Raw genomic sequence first — 16,405 nt, forward strand, 5'->3', positions numbered from 1 at the left:
GAAGTGTGAGGAGACCCCTGGGTGGGAGCTTCCCGGTGGGGCCAAGGCTTCCAGCCCTAGGGGTCTCGGAGAGAGACAAAGTCAGATTTAGCTGGAAGTGGACACCACCAAGTCCTGAACTCAGCTGGGGAAAGAGGGGTAGTCAGAGCTGCATGGACTCCGTGCTGGGGGCAGGGGCAAGGGGACGAACAGCAGAGACCCTGTCATTGAGGAGGAGGTGCCCAGACTTCAATGTGGCCACAGGAGTGGCCAAATAAGGAGGCGAGAGGGAGGAGGACTTCTTGTGGGGGTGCAGGGTGCAGAGAGGCTCCAGGGCTCCAGGCTCTCCTTCCACTGCCTGCAGCACCCAGGAGGCAGGCTACTGTGACCCCAGTGGCCCAACGGAAGGAGCCCTCCAGTCCCAGAAGCTCAGGCCCTTGGGCTCTGCTCTCAACACCATCTCATCATCTCCTCTGCCCCGTGTGGCTCCCGCTTCCTGCCCAAGCCCCAGCCTGACTCCTTCAGGGGGGAGCATATCGGGCCAAGTTCCAAATGTAACTCCAGTCCCCCTGGGCTGTCTGTGAGCAACTGGGCTTCTCAGGCTGAGAAAGGATGGAGGACCACAATCTCCCTGCCCTTTGACCAGGGGCAGCGAGTGGCCCAGCTCTCTGCTGGGCCCTCACTGCGACTGTGTCTCGGACTGGCAGGAAGCAAGACCTTTCTGTTGGCATCTCAAGCCTCTGTGCTGCAGGCCTGGTCTCTTCTGCTTGAGAAAATCCTCTCAACTAGTGATCTGCAAAGCCAGCACACACCCGCCTGGGCTACGCCCTGAAGGACCCCTGGGCAGTTTAAGGCCTCCCTGGGCTTTGTAGGGTACACAGCGCATGTATCTTTGTCTACAAGAAATAGAATAAACAGATCGCTCACTCTCTTCTATGACAGCTCAGTGAGTTGCAGCTGATTAACTGGTACGATGTTGTATTTAAGTCACTTAAACCTAGTTTTTTTTTTTTTTTCCAGGATCCCTACTTTTTAGTCAATAATCTTACCTTTCCAGTCTCCAGCAAGTGTAGACTAGAAAGCTCAGGGACCCTAGGCACTGCCTACAGTGCTAGGGGTGGAGCTGCCCCGGGGACACCACCTGGCAGGAGGAGAGGACAATTTCATGGCCTGCATCACTCCAGACCTCCCAGGGTGCCTCATTTTTTTTTTTTCCTGGGGAAGGAGGAAAGGGCTGCCCTCAGGGCCCTGCCTGAGCCCAGCACACACACTCCCCAGCATCCGCCCTGCGGTCCCCAGCTGAGCCTCACCCGCCCCAAGCCCAATCTGGGCCTCCAGAAGGGCAAGGCTGGAGCCTGAGCATCCTTGGGGAGTACAGAGGCACAGGGGGAACCCAGGGCTTCCTCCCTAGACCAGGAGGTGCTGCAGAAACTGTCCTGCTACATCCCTGGGGCCCCATGTCACTCAGCAGCGGCCGGGAGTCTGAGGGAGCCCAGCCCACAACCCCTTTCCTTGCAGAGTTATAAGCCCAGGACCACTGTGCCCCCAACCATTCTGGAGAGGAAGTGAGGCTACCGGCTGCCCCCCATGCCCAGCTTGGGGGGGCTCTGGGTGGGAGCTCAGCCTGGTCTGCAGTTCCGCCTGTCTCTCCCTGCGCCGTCTCTTTCCCATGTCTGTGTGAACGTGTGCACCCGCTTGTCTGCATGAGCGCGTCTGCGCACGTACACGCACTCCTTTCTCTTTCTTTACGTCTGTTATTATCTCTCTCTGCTTTCTTGCTTTCCATCCATCCATCCATCTCTGTCTCTGTTTTCTGTCCCACAGCTCCTTCCTTTCTGCTGTTCTTTGACTGAGTCATCCCCTTATCTGCCTTTCTTTGTCTCCTGACATCTCTTTATTGCTCACTCTGCCTCTGGATTTGCCTGCAGCACCGTGTCCCTCTAGCCATCCCTGAGCCTCACCAGTATCCTCAGGCTGGAGCTGCCTCTGATTCACAAGTGTTTCTCCCTAGTGTTTCTCTGGGCCTCCCTCTTGATCTCGTTCCCCAATCTATCCCTCTGCCACTGTCAGGAATCTCTCTTCCCTCTCGTCTCCAGCTCTTCCCTTTTCTCAGTCACCCCATCTTCTTGTTCCTGGCCTCCCTTTCCAGCTCTTTCTTCTCTCTGGGAGATTGCATCCCTCCATATCCCCTGTCCTATTGCCTCTGCCTCTGCCTCTGTGGGTCCAACAGCCTCTTCCCAGCCATGCGGTGTCTCTGACTCAGCCCTTGCTCACACCTCACCTGCCCAGCAGCGCAGACATTCTTCAGCCTTCTCCTTTGTCCCCTGCCTTTTCCCCCTTTTGTGTCTGGTTTTGCCCCTCTGACTCTGCCCCACTGGGTCTGCACATCTCTCTGCCTCTTTCCCCTCGTCTCCGTTCCTCTTCTTCCACAAAGAATAAACCTCTTCCACCTTCCTCCCCCTGAGCTGCGCTCTCAGCTGCAGTTTCTCTCTCGCCTTGACTGGGCCCCAGTTTCTGGTTTTCTAGTCACTGGGGTTCATCTCTCTCTCCCTTCTGAGGCCTCTCTGACTTCTTTCATAATTTTCTCCACTTTTGTTGCTTTCTAGTTTTACCTGTTTCTCTGGCTCATTTGTAGCCTCTGCACGTCTGTGCAGATCCAAGGGGGAGAGGGTGGGGGGAAGGAGAGAGAGACGGAACAGGAGCAGGGGGCGGGCGGAAGGGCTGCAAAAGGGAAGGGGAAACCATACAGCTTAAGAACCTGACTTAATAGATATTATTGCAATAAATCTCCCTTTTTCACAGATACAAAATAATTACTTGCTCAGTCACGCTGGTAAATTGCAAAAGTAAACATTCAAAACTGCCTTGAGTTGTTCCTCTCCTGGCCTGTGCTGCAAGGGAGTAGATGTGGGAGGAGAAGATAAATATAAGGGTCCAGGGAGAAAAAGCAAACAAGTTTTCTCTGATTTCCACTATATCCTGCCATGGGACCAAGGCTGGCACGCCCCACCCCAAGTTCCAGTCAACTTGGGGACTAGAGACTCCCCCTGCCCGGACCTGGCCATTCATAACCCATTCCTGTCTTCTCACTGGCAACAGGTTGTCAAATCTAGCGGTGACAGAGTCGGAACCTGAGGCTCAGAGAGGCCAAGCAACTGACCCCAAGACACGCAGCAGACCAGTCAAGGAAAGTGAGACTAGAAAGCAGCCTCAGGCTCAGTTCTGGACAAAGACAAAAACTCGTGGAAGGACGAGGGATCCTGGAGGTAGAGGTCTGTCACACATATTTCCTCTGTTTCCTCTGCCCTCCACCTACAGGCACAAGCTGGAGGTAAGAACTGGGTAATCTCTCATCACTGTGATCCTTTTTTAAGTGTTTCTCTATCCTAAGAGCTGGGATGTAGTTTGCAGCCTCCCTCCTTCTCCAGGTCCTGTGTTGTGGCTCATGGCTCACCTCCAAGACCAGCACTTGGCATCGTCAGAGCCTGGACTAGGGGTAAAGCCACTTGGGTGCTCACTCTACTTCAGACACTGTAGCTGTGTGACCTGAGCCCAGTTGCTTCCCCTCTCTGGGCTTTGGGAAGATGAGAGGACTGTACAAGAGGTGTCCAAATTGAGTTTCAAGGAGCCTCTAAGTAGAGCCACCAGGAGCCAAGTGTGTCTGGATGAGGAGGGTGTGAATAGAGTGGATTCTGAGCACTTGCAGAAATCTGCCTTGACAGAAAGATTCAAGGATTTTTAAAAACTAGAAAATGTCTAACTCTGAAATCATAAGACCCCAAGTTCTGCTTGCCAATGCCCACACAGTCCAACACCCATTTCCAATCCTGTCCTCAGAGTGGACATTCCAGAGGAGGGTTCTGCCTCAACCACACATGCCTCCCCTCCTATTTCTGCCTTGACTGTCCCTCTTGGAGGCTGTTTGACCTCAGGCTAACCTAGCACCTGGGGACAGGTGGGACTGTGGGCCTCCTTGGCTGGTGCGGTAGCTGGGTAGCCCCACTCCCTGGCCCCAGTCACCTCCCAACCGAGGCATAAGTAGAAAGGTGCCTCAGAGGAGCAGTCACTGTGCTTCCTGTTACAGATGAGACCGTGAGGGTCAAGGAGGCAAGGTGACTTCCCAAAAACAGGCAGCAAACTAGTGCTCCGGGGAACACAGAGGCATGGGGCTTTGATGGGGCAATGTGGTCACTGGTGTGAAAGTTGGCAGTGTCCAAACGTGAGAAGCCTGGTGCGCTGTTAAGAATTCTGGTTTACTTTATTATGATGATTTTATAATGATAAATGATGATAAATGACTTTCCTGCCCCCACTGACTGGCCAGAGAACATTATTAGCTGTGGATATTAGCTGTGGCCAGAGAACAGTGTCTTTCTGGACTTGCGCACGCCCTGGACCACCTGCAGCAGGCGGCACCTCTGTGAGGGCAGCTCAGGTCCCTGCAGCCCTAACCGAGGCGCCCTCCCCAGGGCATCGCCTCCCTCCTCTGTGGGCTCAACACTCACAGGAAGTTTAGGAGGCAGAAAAGTGTCCCTGCCTTTGTGTTCCCACCTCCTGTGCTGGCTCAGGCAGAGAACCCGACAAACCCTTGTGCTGATTTGGTATTTGCTCACTGGCCTGAACCCAGGACTAGGTTTGTCCACGTGGTAGGATTCCCCCACACAGACACGGCTGCAAGGTTCAGAGAGGCAGAGTGATTTGCAAGGGTTATGCAACATAAGTGATCAGCAAATCTGCCCCCGGAACCCAGCTGTGCTGACCCAGGTTGCTTCCTCGACACTGCCTCAGGCCACAGCGGCCCATTCTTTTTGATTGCCAGTCCTAGCAGCCTCCCTGCCTTGGGCATCTAGAATCAACCCTTAGTCTTTACTGACACATTCTTCCCCTCTGTGAGCTGCTCACCTCCCATCCTGGACACAGTCTTTCTAGCTTGGATTACCAATCTGCCCCTCAACCTAACTTCACCTGATCCGAGTCAACCTAGGCATTCACCTCTTGGAAATCGCTGAATCAGAGAAGGCGAGGACACTGGAGAAGTCCTTTCTTCCCTGCGCTGGGTTCCTGAGAAGTTGTTTCCGCCCTGCCTTCTCCGCCTGATCTTCTCCCACAACACACACTTTATTGTCATCCACTAGTCTGAATGAAGACACCCAAACCCTATTTATTTCATCTTCAGAGTATCATTTTGAATGTTCTTTCTTAATGCAACAGTGGTCCATAAAATGCAAAATAAAAATATTGTGGAAAAATTGGGTAGTTCAGAGAGCATCGACAAATATCACCTATAAATCTAATCACCAAAACAGTCTACTGATAACATTTTGGTATATTCCTTTCCATTTTTTTGTCTGTGCATATACCTATATAGCTGTACACTATAACGATTAGGCAATTATACAGTTTCATATTATGCTTTTTTAACTTAAAAATCTATTGGACCATTTCCCTGTAATATGAAATTGTCTCTAAAATGAGTTGTTAAAAGCTCCAGGTATTCAGTCTTATGAATAGAGCATAATTTATTCCACCAATCCCTATTTTTATAAGAGAGTTAGGTTATCTCCAGTTATCTCCTATTATTCCTAATAGGAATAACATGCAGCTAATATCCCAGATGAAAATCTTTCCCACATATCTAATTTTTTCCCTACCCAAATTCTTAAAAATGAAATTACAAACTGCCAGATTTTCCTGCAGGCTGGAGTAATTTATTTCCCATAGCAACATGTAGGAAAATCCCCGTTTTACAGTTCATTGGGCAATGCTGGGCTTCCTCATTTTTCAAGATTATTTTTTGACAATTTTTATAGGCTAAAAGCCAATATTTTGTTGATGCTTTAATTTGCAATCTCTAATATTAGAGGTCAAACCTTTCTGTGGGTTTACTGGCCTTTCTGTGGGTTTACTGTAAATTGACTATTCATATCTCACTAATGATTATTAGTTTACTTTGTTTTAGAAGAGATCTTATTCTAATGACATTAACTACTTATCTTCCGCATATGTCAGCACTCTATTAAACAGGAATTTTTTTTAATATAGCCAAATATTCATCTTTTGCTTTACTATTTCTTCCTTTGTCTTTATCTTATGAAAAGGAAGAAAACACTGGCATTTAGGTGGGGGGAGTGGAGCAGCTGGGGCATATTAAGGGCACAGGGATATTGAGAGAAAGGGAGTGAACTTTCTCTGCACAATTAAATAAATCAGTGGTTCTCAAAGTGTGGACCCCAACTGGCAGGCAGCATCAGAAACTTACTGTCAAATAACAAATTATTGGGCTCCAGCCCAGAGGGACTGAACATGAGATTCTGAATATGGAGGCATCAGCGATGGTTCAGCAAGTCCTCCAGGTGATTCTGACCACTGTTAATTTTGAAAGCACTAATAGAGAAATGTGGGCTTGTGGCTCATGCCCAGGGGAGTAAGGATTCCTAGAACATGGGGACCAGAGATGATGGGAGGAGGTTCCAGGAAGCTAGTGATAGAACAGCTGACTGAAAAGACCCCACTACAGAGATGCCTTAGGGACTTACAACAGTAAATATTCCATTTTAAAATTCAATGTTCTGTGCTGCATCGTAAGTCACCTTTATTTGGCCCCCGCCTTCAGGACAGCTCTCTTAAGTGACAGCATTGTGTTCATGAGGTCTGGGAGCAGGAAGGAGAAAGAACAGGGATGAGCTGCTGAAGAGGTCAGCATCCTCACAGGAACAGCCACGAGGAGGGATCAAGAATTTAACAAGAATAGGGAGTTTTAGAACAAACTCCCAGGATATACAAGGAACTCTCCCAAATATTGAAGAAAATACTGGACTTCTTAGAGCAGAGCAGATGAGGAACTGTGTTGCTTTATTTGCTTAGTGAAGGGAGAGGGGCATCACCCTGAAGCTGAAGGAAGTGGCAGCTTCTAGGTTATGTTTAAAGACCTTTCTCTATTCCACCATAAACATTCACCCATATATTTTCTCCTAGATTGCTTTATAGTTTTAGGGTTTTTGTTTGTGTTTTTTTTTTTTTTTGCATTCAATGGCAAGAAAACATATAGCATGAAATCACTTTTTCTACCCAGATGATCTGTAACTATTCCTTGCCCTTCAGATTAACCATGAGTAGCGAGTATTTGGTAAAAAAAAATTGCTGAATAAATGACATCATTAATAAATACCAGTGAAGTCTCATTCCCCAGAAAGGAAAAACTAAAACTTAACTAAGTCTAACCTTTATCCTCTACAGCCTTGACTTTAATACCCAATTCTAACCTTTGTTCTAGTCCCACCATTGAGGAAAACCTTAACCCAGACAGTGCATATGATAGTCTGAACCCTGACAAACCCAGTGTTATAGGTTAGCAACCTCTGTGATCCCAAAAGAAAACAGAAAAAGGAATGGGTAACAGAGAAAAAAGTAACAATGTGTCAAGGAAAGAAAAAACAGATCCCTACAGCCCATAATAAACCACAGCTTGCAGTGCTTCCCTGCTTTAGTCTACACCACCTTTTTACTAGGATCCTCAACAAAATTCTGAACCAGACCTGATACGCCTTAGACAACTCTCAGGACTTATCTGGGGAGCTCCTATCTGCTGATCCAAACTTCCTGTTAGGAAATGTAAATGCAACAGAATGTGCAGATTCCTGCGCGCCCTTGGCAAGGACACTCAATAAATTATATATCCCCAAAACTCTTTAAACAGGGAGATCACAATGCAGGAACTCAACCAGTCTGCTGTGACAGAATTCATTCTGTTGGGCTTTGCCCCCAACCCCAGGACCAATCCTCTGCTCTTCACCTTCTTTCTAGTCTTTTACCTGCTGATCCTTGTGAGCAACAGCCTCCTCATCACCCTCATCCACCAGGACTCGCGCCTCCACACACCCATGTACTTTTTCATCGGGGTTCTCTCCATGCTGGACGTGTGCTACACCACCACCACCGTGCCCCAGATGCTTGTGCACATTCTCAGCAAGAAGAGGGCAATCTCCTTTGCTAGGTGTGTGGCTCAGATGTACATCTTCCTCCTTTTTGGGGTCACCGAGTCCTGGCTTTTCTCCATCATGTCCGTGGACAGATACATGGCCATTTGCCACCCTCTCAGGTACAAGGTCATCATGACCCGCTGGGTGTGCCTCCTGATGGTGGGCATCTGTGCATTCTATGGGGTTGTGGGGGGCCTGTGCTATACCTACTTTGCTGCACGCCTGCCCTACTGTGGCCCTAACGAAATTGACCACTACTTCTGTGAGGTGCCTGCCGTCCTGAAGCTGGCCTGTGCAGACACATCCCTCAATGACTTGGTGGATTTCATCACAGGTTTCAATGTCATCGTAGTCCCACTCACCCTGGTTGTCATTGTCTATGCCAACATCTTTGCCACCATCATGAAGATCCGCTCTGCCCAGGGGCGGATCAAGGCCTTCTCTACCTGTGCCTCCCACATCACTGTGGTCACCATGTTCGCCATCCCCTGCATCATCATGTACATGAGTCCTGGCTCTGGCTACCTGTCAAACAGTGGCAAGAAAATGGCCCTTTTCTATAATGTCGCCACCGCCTTCCTCAACCCTGTCATCTACAGTCTGAGGAACAAGGATGTGAAAAAGGCCTTCCTCAAATTGATAGGACGGGCCAGGGCCTCAGATTGAGGCTTTAAAACTCATGCCCAGGGGAGCCAACCAAAGGAGGACTCATATTCACCAACTCCCCCAGGAGCTTCCATGAGACCTGGAAGAGCTGGACGCCGTGAAGCTAACTCTTGGCCATCACCCAGCAATGGCAACAGGCTGCCTGGACACTGCAGATTCTATGGTGAGGATGTGACTGAGACAGAGATGATTGTGACACACAGCACAGTGATCAAGAGCCTGGACTTTTGTGCCAGACACCAGGATGAGACGCTTGAATTACTACATATGTGCATTTTTGAAAGTCATTTAACTAAGGCTTGCATCTCTTCCTCACAGGGAAGTTGTGATGATTAAAGGAGAAAATACAGAGACTGATATATAGTAACTTTCAACAAATGTTAATTTAAATGTTTAAAAATGTACTACTTGAGGATCAACCAATAATAAGTTTCATGATCCTCCTGTCCTGGCAAAGTGACTGGAGTCTAGAGAGTAAAAGAGGCGTAAGGGAAGAGGGTTTGAAGAAGTAGAAACTCAAAAACTGAAAAGCAGAGAACGAGACTTGAGAAAGAGAAAATGAACCATATCTATCCATCTACAAATTAGAGCACCTAAGGTCAATTGATATTAATGTAGAAAGAGGAAGATACTATTTTGTAACCACTTGTTTCTGTGCTTTTATATTTTTATACCTTTTATTTTCTTTTTGCCCTGGTTTCTAATAAAGCCCATTTGGGAAAAATACAGCCTGTCTTGGGTGATCTCAAGGAAAGGGGACTCAGTCCACATAAAGGTGAGGGAAATTAGAAAAGGGAGGTGGATGTAGTGGCACCCCCAGATACAAAATGAAATAAGCCCAGAAAGAGGTTAAAAAACTCAGTGGAGAAATTTTGCTCTTTCCCCTCTTCCTTGGAGGGATGTTCCCTGGAATTCTGCTTATTTAATCTTATCCCAGTCTTCATCATTCTCAGGTCATGTTACTGGGCACCATCCACATTAACTGGCTTTTTCCTCTGCTTGCTGCCTCAGCAACTCCTGCAAAGTTTTGGTATGCGGTAGTTGTGTTTTCATCAGCTCTAGTGACATTCAGCTACAATGCATATTCCCATGACTAGAATTAGCTCAAATCATCTTTATAGAATAAAGTCATTATGTACGGCAAGTCACTGGTTCATAAACATTTTCCTCTAGCACATTCATGTTTCACACTATCAAATAATAACAGTCAGTCCAGGTCCTAATTTATGCAAACAGAACATTGCCAAAGCCCAGACTATGGTTCAGCATTGCAGGGGGGAACAAAGTATATTTCTATACAGCCAGCCATGTTCACATTCCGATTTTCACAGCTCAGTTTAAACATGGCATCAAAGGGAATGTAAGTTGGAGAGCTCACCAACAGGGAGCATCTTACGTGAAAGCATCATTTATTGGGGTGGTGTCTGACGTGTCCTCAGTGCCTGAGGGGTGGAGTTTTGCGTGAGTTCACCATAAGTACAGCTTCTCATCTGTTCAAGTGTTACATCTTCAGGCTCCACTGGTCTAGCCATCAGTCTCTCTGACTATGAATTTCCAGTCAAATAGTGTAGACTATTTCACTTCTGCAGGCTAAATCCCAAAACATACAAAGAGGGAATTCTGGGAAACAGTTACCACCTTAAAAAACTGGGATTGTTTTAGGAAGAATTTATTTAGTTTTAGGATTGGGCCTTAGGCACAACTGCGGAAAGAATTATCAACCCAGCTGACAAAATCACAATCCAATCACTGTTATAGCGAAGTATCTTTATTCTGCATTTTTAATTATGATTTTTCTCTTTAATCCATGAATTGAGAAGTGGTTTTAAAATGTATGGAGGGAGCGATTGGGGTCAAAATCAGGGGGTTGCAATTGTATGGGGAATATAAAAATTTTAAAAAAAGTAATAAAATTAAAAAAAACAAAATGTATGGAGGGACTTCTGTTTCTGGACATGATTGAGTAACAGATATCAGAACTATTTTCCCACTTTAAACCACTATAAAACAGGACAAAATTTATGAAGCAACTCTTTACATGCACTGGACAACAAAAGGTGTGTTTGTTTGCTAGGGCTGCAGTAAGAAAACATCACTGGGTAACTTAAACAACAGATATTTATTTTCACATAGTTCCAGAGACTGGAAGTCCAAGACGAAGGTGGTGGCCAGTTTGGTTCCCCCCGGGATCTCTGTGCTTGGCTTGCAGACGGCCATCTTCTGCGTCCCCTCATGTTGTCTGTGCACACGCACCCCAAATGTCTCTCTCTCTCCCAAACTTCCTCATCTTCTAAGGATACTGGTCAGATTAGATTAGGAAACACTAATAGTACTTCATCACCTCTTTCAAGTCCTAGCTCCAAATATACTAGCTGTCTGAATAAAGTTGCTAAGGGCTCCACATATGAACTTGGGGGGAAGGGGAAACAATTCAGTCCAAAACACAGTGTAAGGAAGCGTTTTTGAAAGAAGAGAAATACAGAAGGTGAACTTTCTGGTCGGGAATATATATCTTCTGATTCTTACATTGAAATACCCAGAAGTGGGATTGTTCAATCATATGGTAGTTCTATTTTAATTTTTGGAGGAACCTTCATGCCATTTTCCACACTGGTTTGATCAATTTACATTCCCACCAACTGTGCATATAATATAACGATATAGGTAGATTAAACAAATGGGAAAAATATACTATACAAACACTAATCAAAAGAAAGCTAGAATACTAGCTATACTAATATTAGTCAAAATATACTTCAGAGCAACAACAAAAGAGTATAATCAAGGACAAAGAGTGACGTTGCATAGTGATAAAGGGTGAATTCACCAAAACCTGTCAATCCTAAAAGTACATACAACAAACAACTGAGCTTCAAAGCACATGAAATGAAAAATTATAAAACAGAAAGAAGAAATACACAAACCCACAGTTATATTTGGAAATTCCAAATTTCAGTAAATAATAGAACCAGCAAGCAAAAAGTTCATTACAAATATAGATGAAATGAACAACAACATCAATTGACAGGATCTAACATTTATAGAACATTTAGCTTAAAAATGACAGAATATCCATTCTTTTCTCAAATATATAGTTTCAACAAAACTGAAGTAAGAGCTTGCAAATAAGGAAACCAAAAGCCAAGTTCAGGTTTTTTCCTCAACATAAACAAAATGTCAGACAGGAAAGACTCAATGTAATGGCAAATGAGGTCACAAAACAAAAGACTGGGATGTCAAACCTGAAACCCTTTAGCCATAGCTGTGTCAAGGAAGTTTAGATTTCTCTTCACTTTTCTAAAAGCTTTATTCACTACTGAGCTTAATTTGTAAATTTTTTTTACTAAAAACCCCCCTGGAATTTATACTACAAGCCCCCTGATAAAATGATATAATATCCATGAAGTGTTAGCTAAATCATTGTCCTCAAATTTAAAAATGCATAGAATCTTAAAATGCAAATTCTGGTTCCTTAGGTGTAGAGGTGCCAACATTCTGAATGTCTTTTTTTTTTTTTTTTTTTTTTATTTTATAGAGGCATGTTTTATTTATTTATTTTGTTTGTTTGTTTGTTTTGTTTATACATGCACTGGGTACAGTCAGAAGCACGGGAGGGTGAGAGAATTCACCAGAGCCAGAGCGGGGAGCAGAGCAGGCAGAAGGACCGAAGTACACTGCTGAGGGGAGCAGCGGGCGGCAGGAGAGGTCTGCGCACCATGTGGGATCCTCCGCCGGTGGCCGGGGAGCAGCCGGGGATCGAACCGGCGCCGCAGAGGCCGCGGGCAGCTTCGCAACCCAGCGCTCAACCGCTGCGCCACCGGGGAGGCCCATTCAACTTCCAGTTAAAATGCTGGTCATGCTAATCCACTGACCATTCCTTGAGTAGAAAGAGTAGGAGGAGATTCTCATCCAATTCTAGGAGAGTCTATTCTTGCCTACAAATATCACTTTACTAAAACAAAGCTCCTTTCTTTGTAACACGAGGGTTTACTTGTCTTAAATCATATTCTCTTAATAGTACCAGATGAAGACTGACTTATATTACTTCCCTGAATTCTTTTATATAATCACCATTGATTTTTCTTAAACTGTTCTTTCTTCAGATCTTGTCAAATCCTTGCTTGATTCACACTCAAGTCATGGATCTGTGAGTCTGAAGTCATCTTGTATCCATAAATTTGAACTTATTTCACAAATCCAGAACTCAAACACTCAATCTCATGTACATTTAGTAACAGAAAATATAAATATTGATGCCAGTTCTTTGCCAGGTCTTACAAACCGGTGATAAAGAGATGAATCAAATAGAGGACTTGTGTTCATGGAGTCCACTGTCTGATGTCTTCATGCTTGAGGAATATTCACTGTCAAAGCCTTCTGGGGTGCTTCATATCTAATCTCACTGAATCTAACCCATTAATATATCATGTGCACCCACTGAATGTTGGAAAGAATTTTGATGGAAGTCATGTAGATTATGTCCCAGATTTTTTGCTGGAGGGCATGCTTCTGTGACTTCATTCTGGTGCTTTCCCCCAACCTGTCACTTTGAGGAAAGCCCTCTTCACATCTTTGTTCCGAAGGCTATAGATGATGGGGTTGAGGAAGGCAGAGATGACATTATAGAACAGAGCCAACTTCTTGTCCTCTTCTGGGGAGGCCTCAGCACCAGGTCTCATGTACATAACCATACATGGAATAGAGAACATAGTAACTACAGTGATATGAGAAGCACAGGTAGAAAAGGCCTTGATTCGCCCTTGGGCTGAACGAATCTTCAAGATGGCAGCAAAGATATTGATGTAGACAATGATGATAAGGGAGAGTGGGACTATGAGAAGAATGAAACCCAAGATGAAGTCCACCTGGTCGTTGAGAGATGTGTCTGCACAGGCCAACTTCAGGACTGCAGGTACTTCACAGAAGAAATGATTGATCTCATTGGGGCCACAATAGGGAAGAATCATAGCAGAGACAGTATATATCAGGGCACAGCTAATACCCCAGAATCCACAGAAGGCTACCATTGACACACACAGCAAAGGACTCATGATGACTTTATACCTCAAAGGATGGCAAATGGCCACATACCTGTCATAAGCCATGACTGCAAAAAGCCAAGACTCAGTGATGCCTAGCATCAGGAAGATGTACATCTGGGCCACACATCTCGTATATGAGATGCTCTTCTTTTTGCAAACTAGATGTACCAACATCTGGGGTACTGTGGTGGTAACATAGCCCATATCCAGAATGGATAGGACATTGAGGAAAAAGTACATGGGTGTGTGGAGGCGAGAGTCCATGCGTATTAAAGTGATAATAAGCCCATTACCCAGGAGGGTGATAAGGTAAAGGAAGAGGAAAACAATGAAAAGAATAAGATTTATCTTTGCATTGTGAGAGAATCCTAGGAGAATAAATTCAGTAATAGAGCTACAATTTCCCCAGAGGAAGTTCTGCATCCTTCTCCTGGTATAGGGAAAGAACAGAGTGGTCACTCACAGGTGAAACTCCAGATTCAAACCTTGCTGTGACTCATAGTCTAAAAGTGCCCAATACTAGCAGGAAAGTACATGCTTATTAGGATGCCCACAAAGCTGGAACCCAAATTTAAAAAAAAATTTCTTTTGACACACAAAGCATCTTAATATTGCACTAGTTAGTCCCAGTTCTGAAATCCCAAATCATGAAGAGCACATTTCAAAATGTAGAACTTGCAAAAGGAGGGTCCAAAATTGTGTCTTTCACTTCATTAACTTGTATAGTCTATGGAGCTTATAAAAGATTTCAAAGTGGTCAAGGAAAGAATTGGAAGTTTGAGGATATGACACTTGCTGAGCGCTTCATACCAAATTGTCATGTCTGCCTCCCCAGTGAAGCATCTCCCCAAATGGGCTTCACTGGGACAATTGAGTAGCTTCTTGGGTACTCTGGAACTTCAAAATCAAAGTTATTAGATAGCTGAGTAAAGCCAGAAAAACAGCTATTTTTTTTGAAATACAGACATAACTCATTTTATATTTTACCAATTGAAAGTTTGTGGCAATCATGTGTTGAGCCAGTCTATCGGATTATACTTTAATACAAACAACTTTCATATGCACCTCAAAACAAAAAAAAATGCATGTGGGTCACTCTGTTAGCACATCTGCTTTATTGTAATATTCACTTTATTGTGGTGGTCTAAACCCACACCCACAGTGTCTCTGAGATATGCCTGTAAATTATACTCCAGGTCAAAGTTATATACTTCCATGAACATGAAACAGAAGGAAGGGGAGGGGAAAGAAAAAGAGGAAGGGGTAGAAAAAAGGAAAAAAGAAGAAATAAAAACATCATAATAGGATACTATAGTCAATGAATAAATATATCGTTAATAAATGAAAGTTATTTGTTCCCACCAAGAAGAAAGATGATTAATTATGTAGAGATTCACAGTAAAGAAATATTAAAGAACTTCTTTAAGCTAAAGGAAAATGGTCCCTGATGATAAAACATTATTGAAAGAATGAACACTACAAATAGTAAAAGTGTAAGTAAGTAAGACAAAATATTCGTTGCTTAAAGCAATAAAATAACATTATCATAGGGGACTTTAAATATGGACAAAGAAGTAGACTATATGACAAAAAAAAGATTTTGCATTGTTTAGGAAATGCTAAAATACTAATGTAAATGAGATTATTATAAGTCAACGCTGCATACTTCAGTCTGGATCAAGTGTTAGCACACTTTTTATCTAAGAGGCCAAACAATAACTATTTTAGGCTTTGTAAGTAATTTTCAGTTACTGCAGACTGTTTTTATTCATCTTAAGTCATTTAAAAATATAAGATTTACCATACTTGTTCTCAAATAACAAATGAATAATAGAAAAATAGTAAAACTCAAAATATAAAACAGGATGTAAGGAGAATAAAGATTCTCAGTTAATTCAAAAGAAGCAGAAAAAGTGGGATTAAAAAAAACAAAGGACACATGGAACAAATAGAAAGCAAATAGTAAGATGATAAGTTCAAAGCTAATTTTGTAGCTGTATTAAATATAAATGGACTAAGCAAGCCAACCTGAAAGATAAAGATTATCAGACTGGATTTTTTTTAACTAATAATATGAAAGAATTCTATAAGTAAAGGAATCATGTTTTAATAGCAGAAAAGAACAGAAAGGACAATTTTGGGTGTTTCCATAGTGTAGTGATTGGTAAAGCAAGGATTTTGCTGTAGTGCTCACTACAGCATCGCCAGTGTCAGGTATTGGATACAGCACAGGATAAAGTATTTAATAAATCATTAGAGCAAGAGGGTCAGTCTTGGACTCCATTCTAGAAGCTATGTTGCTAGAACAAGGAGAGGTGACTGATACCTGTCCTTTCCAGTGGGGTAAACACATGTGGAAAGTAGAATTTACAGTTGTGAGCTTCTGAGAGAGGAGTGTGGACAACTTGCAGCATGTAGGAAAGTATATTGTAAGGTAAAGGAAATAACTTTAAGAAAAAAAAGGTGATATTTTCAGAAAAAAAATAGAAATTTAAGGATTAAATTAGAAATTTAAGGATGCTGAGGTCTGTCTACAGAATATCTTAAGGACTGTGATAAGTAGAATGGATAATAATTGCCCTCATAATCCCAAATGGGTTTAAGTATAAATTTTACCAGATGACAACTTCAGATTGAGAAAGTGTTCTAACATTAAGAGCTGTTTAGAGAGGATTGTACTGGGAAGCAAAGCACTCCCTGTTTCTCTTGAGAGTTTCAAGTCAGGCTGACTCTAGCTGA

At 43.9% G+C, this 16,405-nt stretch overlaps 2 protein-coding genes across 2 annotated transcripts; one reads left to right on the forward strand and one right to left on the reverse strand.

Moving 5' to 3' along the window:
* Positions 1–7,685: 7,685 nt before the first annotated feature.
* Positions 7,686–8,830, forward strand: LOC119235827 (olfactory receptor 2D2-like). Its single transcript, XM_037499399.2, has one exon. The coding sequence runs from the start codon at positions 7,686–7,688 to the stop codon at positions 8,622–8,624; it is 939 nt and encodes a 312-aa protein (XP_037355296.1). The 3' UTR covers positions 8,625–8,830.
* A 4,311-nt stretch (positions 8,831–13,141) lies between these two features.
* On the reverse strand, positions 13,142–14,089 carry LOC119237113 (olfactory receptor 2A12-like). The gene has a single exon (XM_037501115.1). The coding sequence runs from the start codon at positions 14,087–14,089 to the stop codon at positions 13,142–13,144; it is 948 nt and encodes a 315-aa protein (XP_037357012.1).
* Between the last annotated feature and the right edge of the window lie 2,316 nt (positions 14,090–16,405).

This window comes from Talpa occidentalis, unplaced genomic scaffold (assembly GCF_014898055.3).
Source record: "Talpa occidentalis isolate TD23 unplaced genomic scaffold, MPIMG_talOcc4v2.1 talOcc4.9, whole genome shotgun sequence".
Lineage (NCBI taxonomy): Eukaryota > Metazoa > Chordata > Mammalia > Eulipotyphla > Talpidae > Talpa > Talpa occidentalis.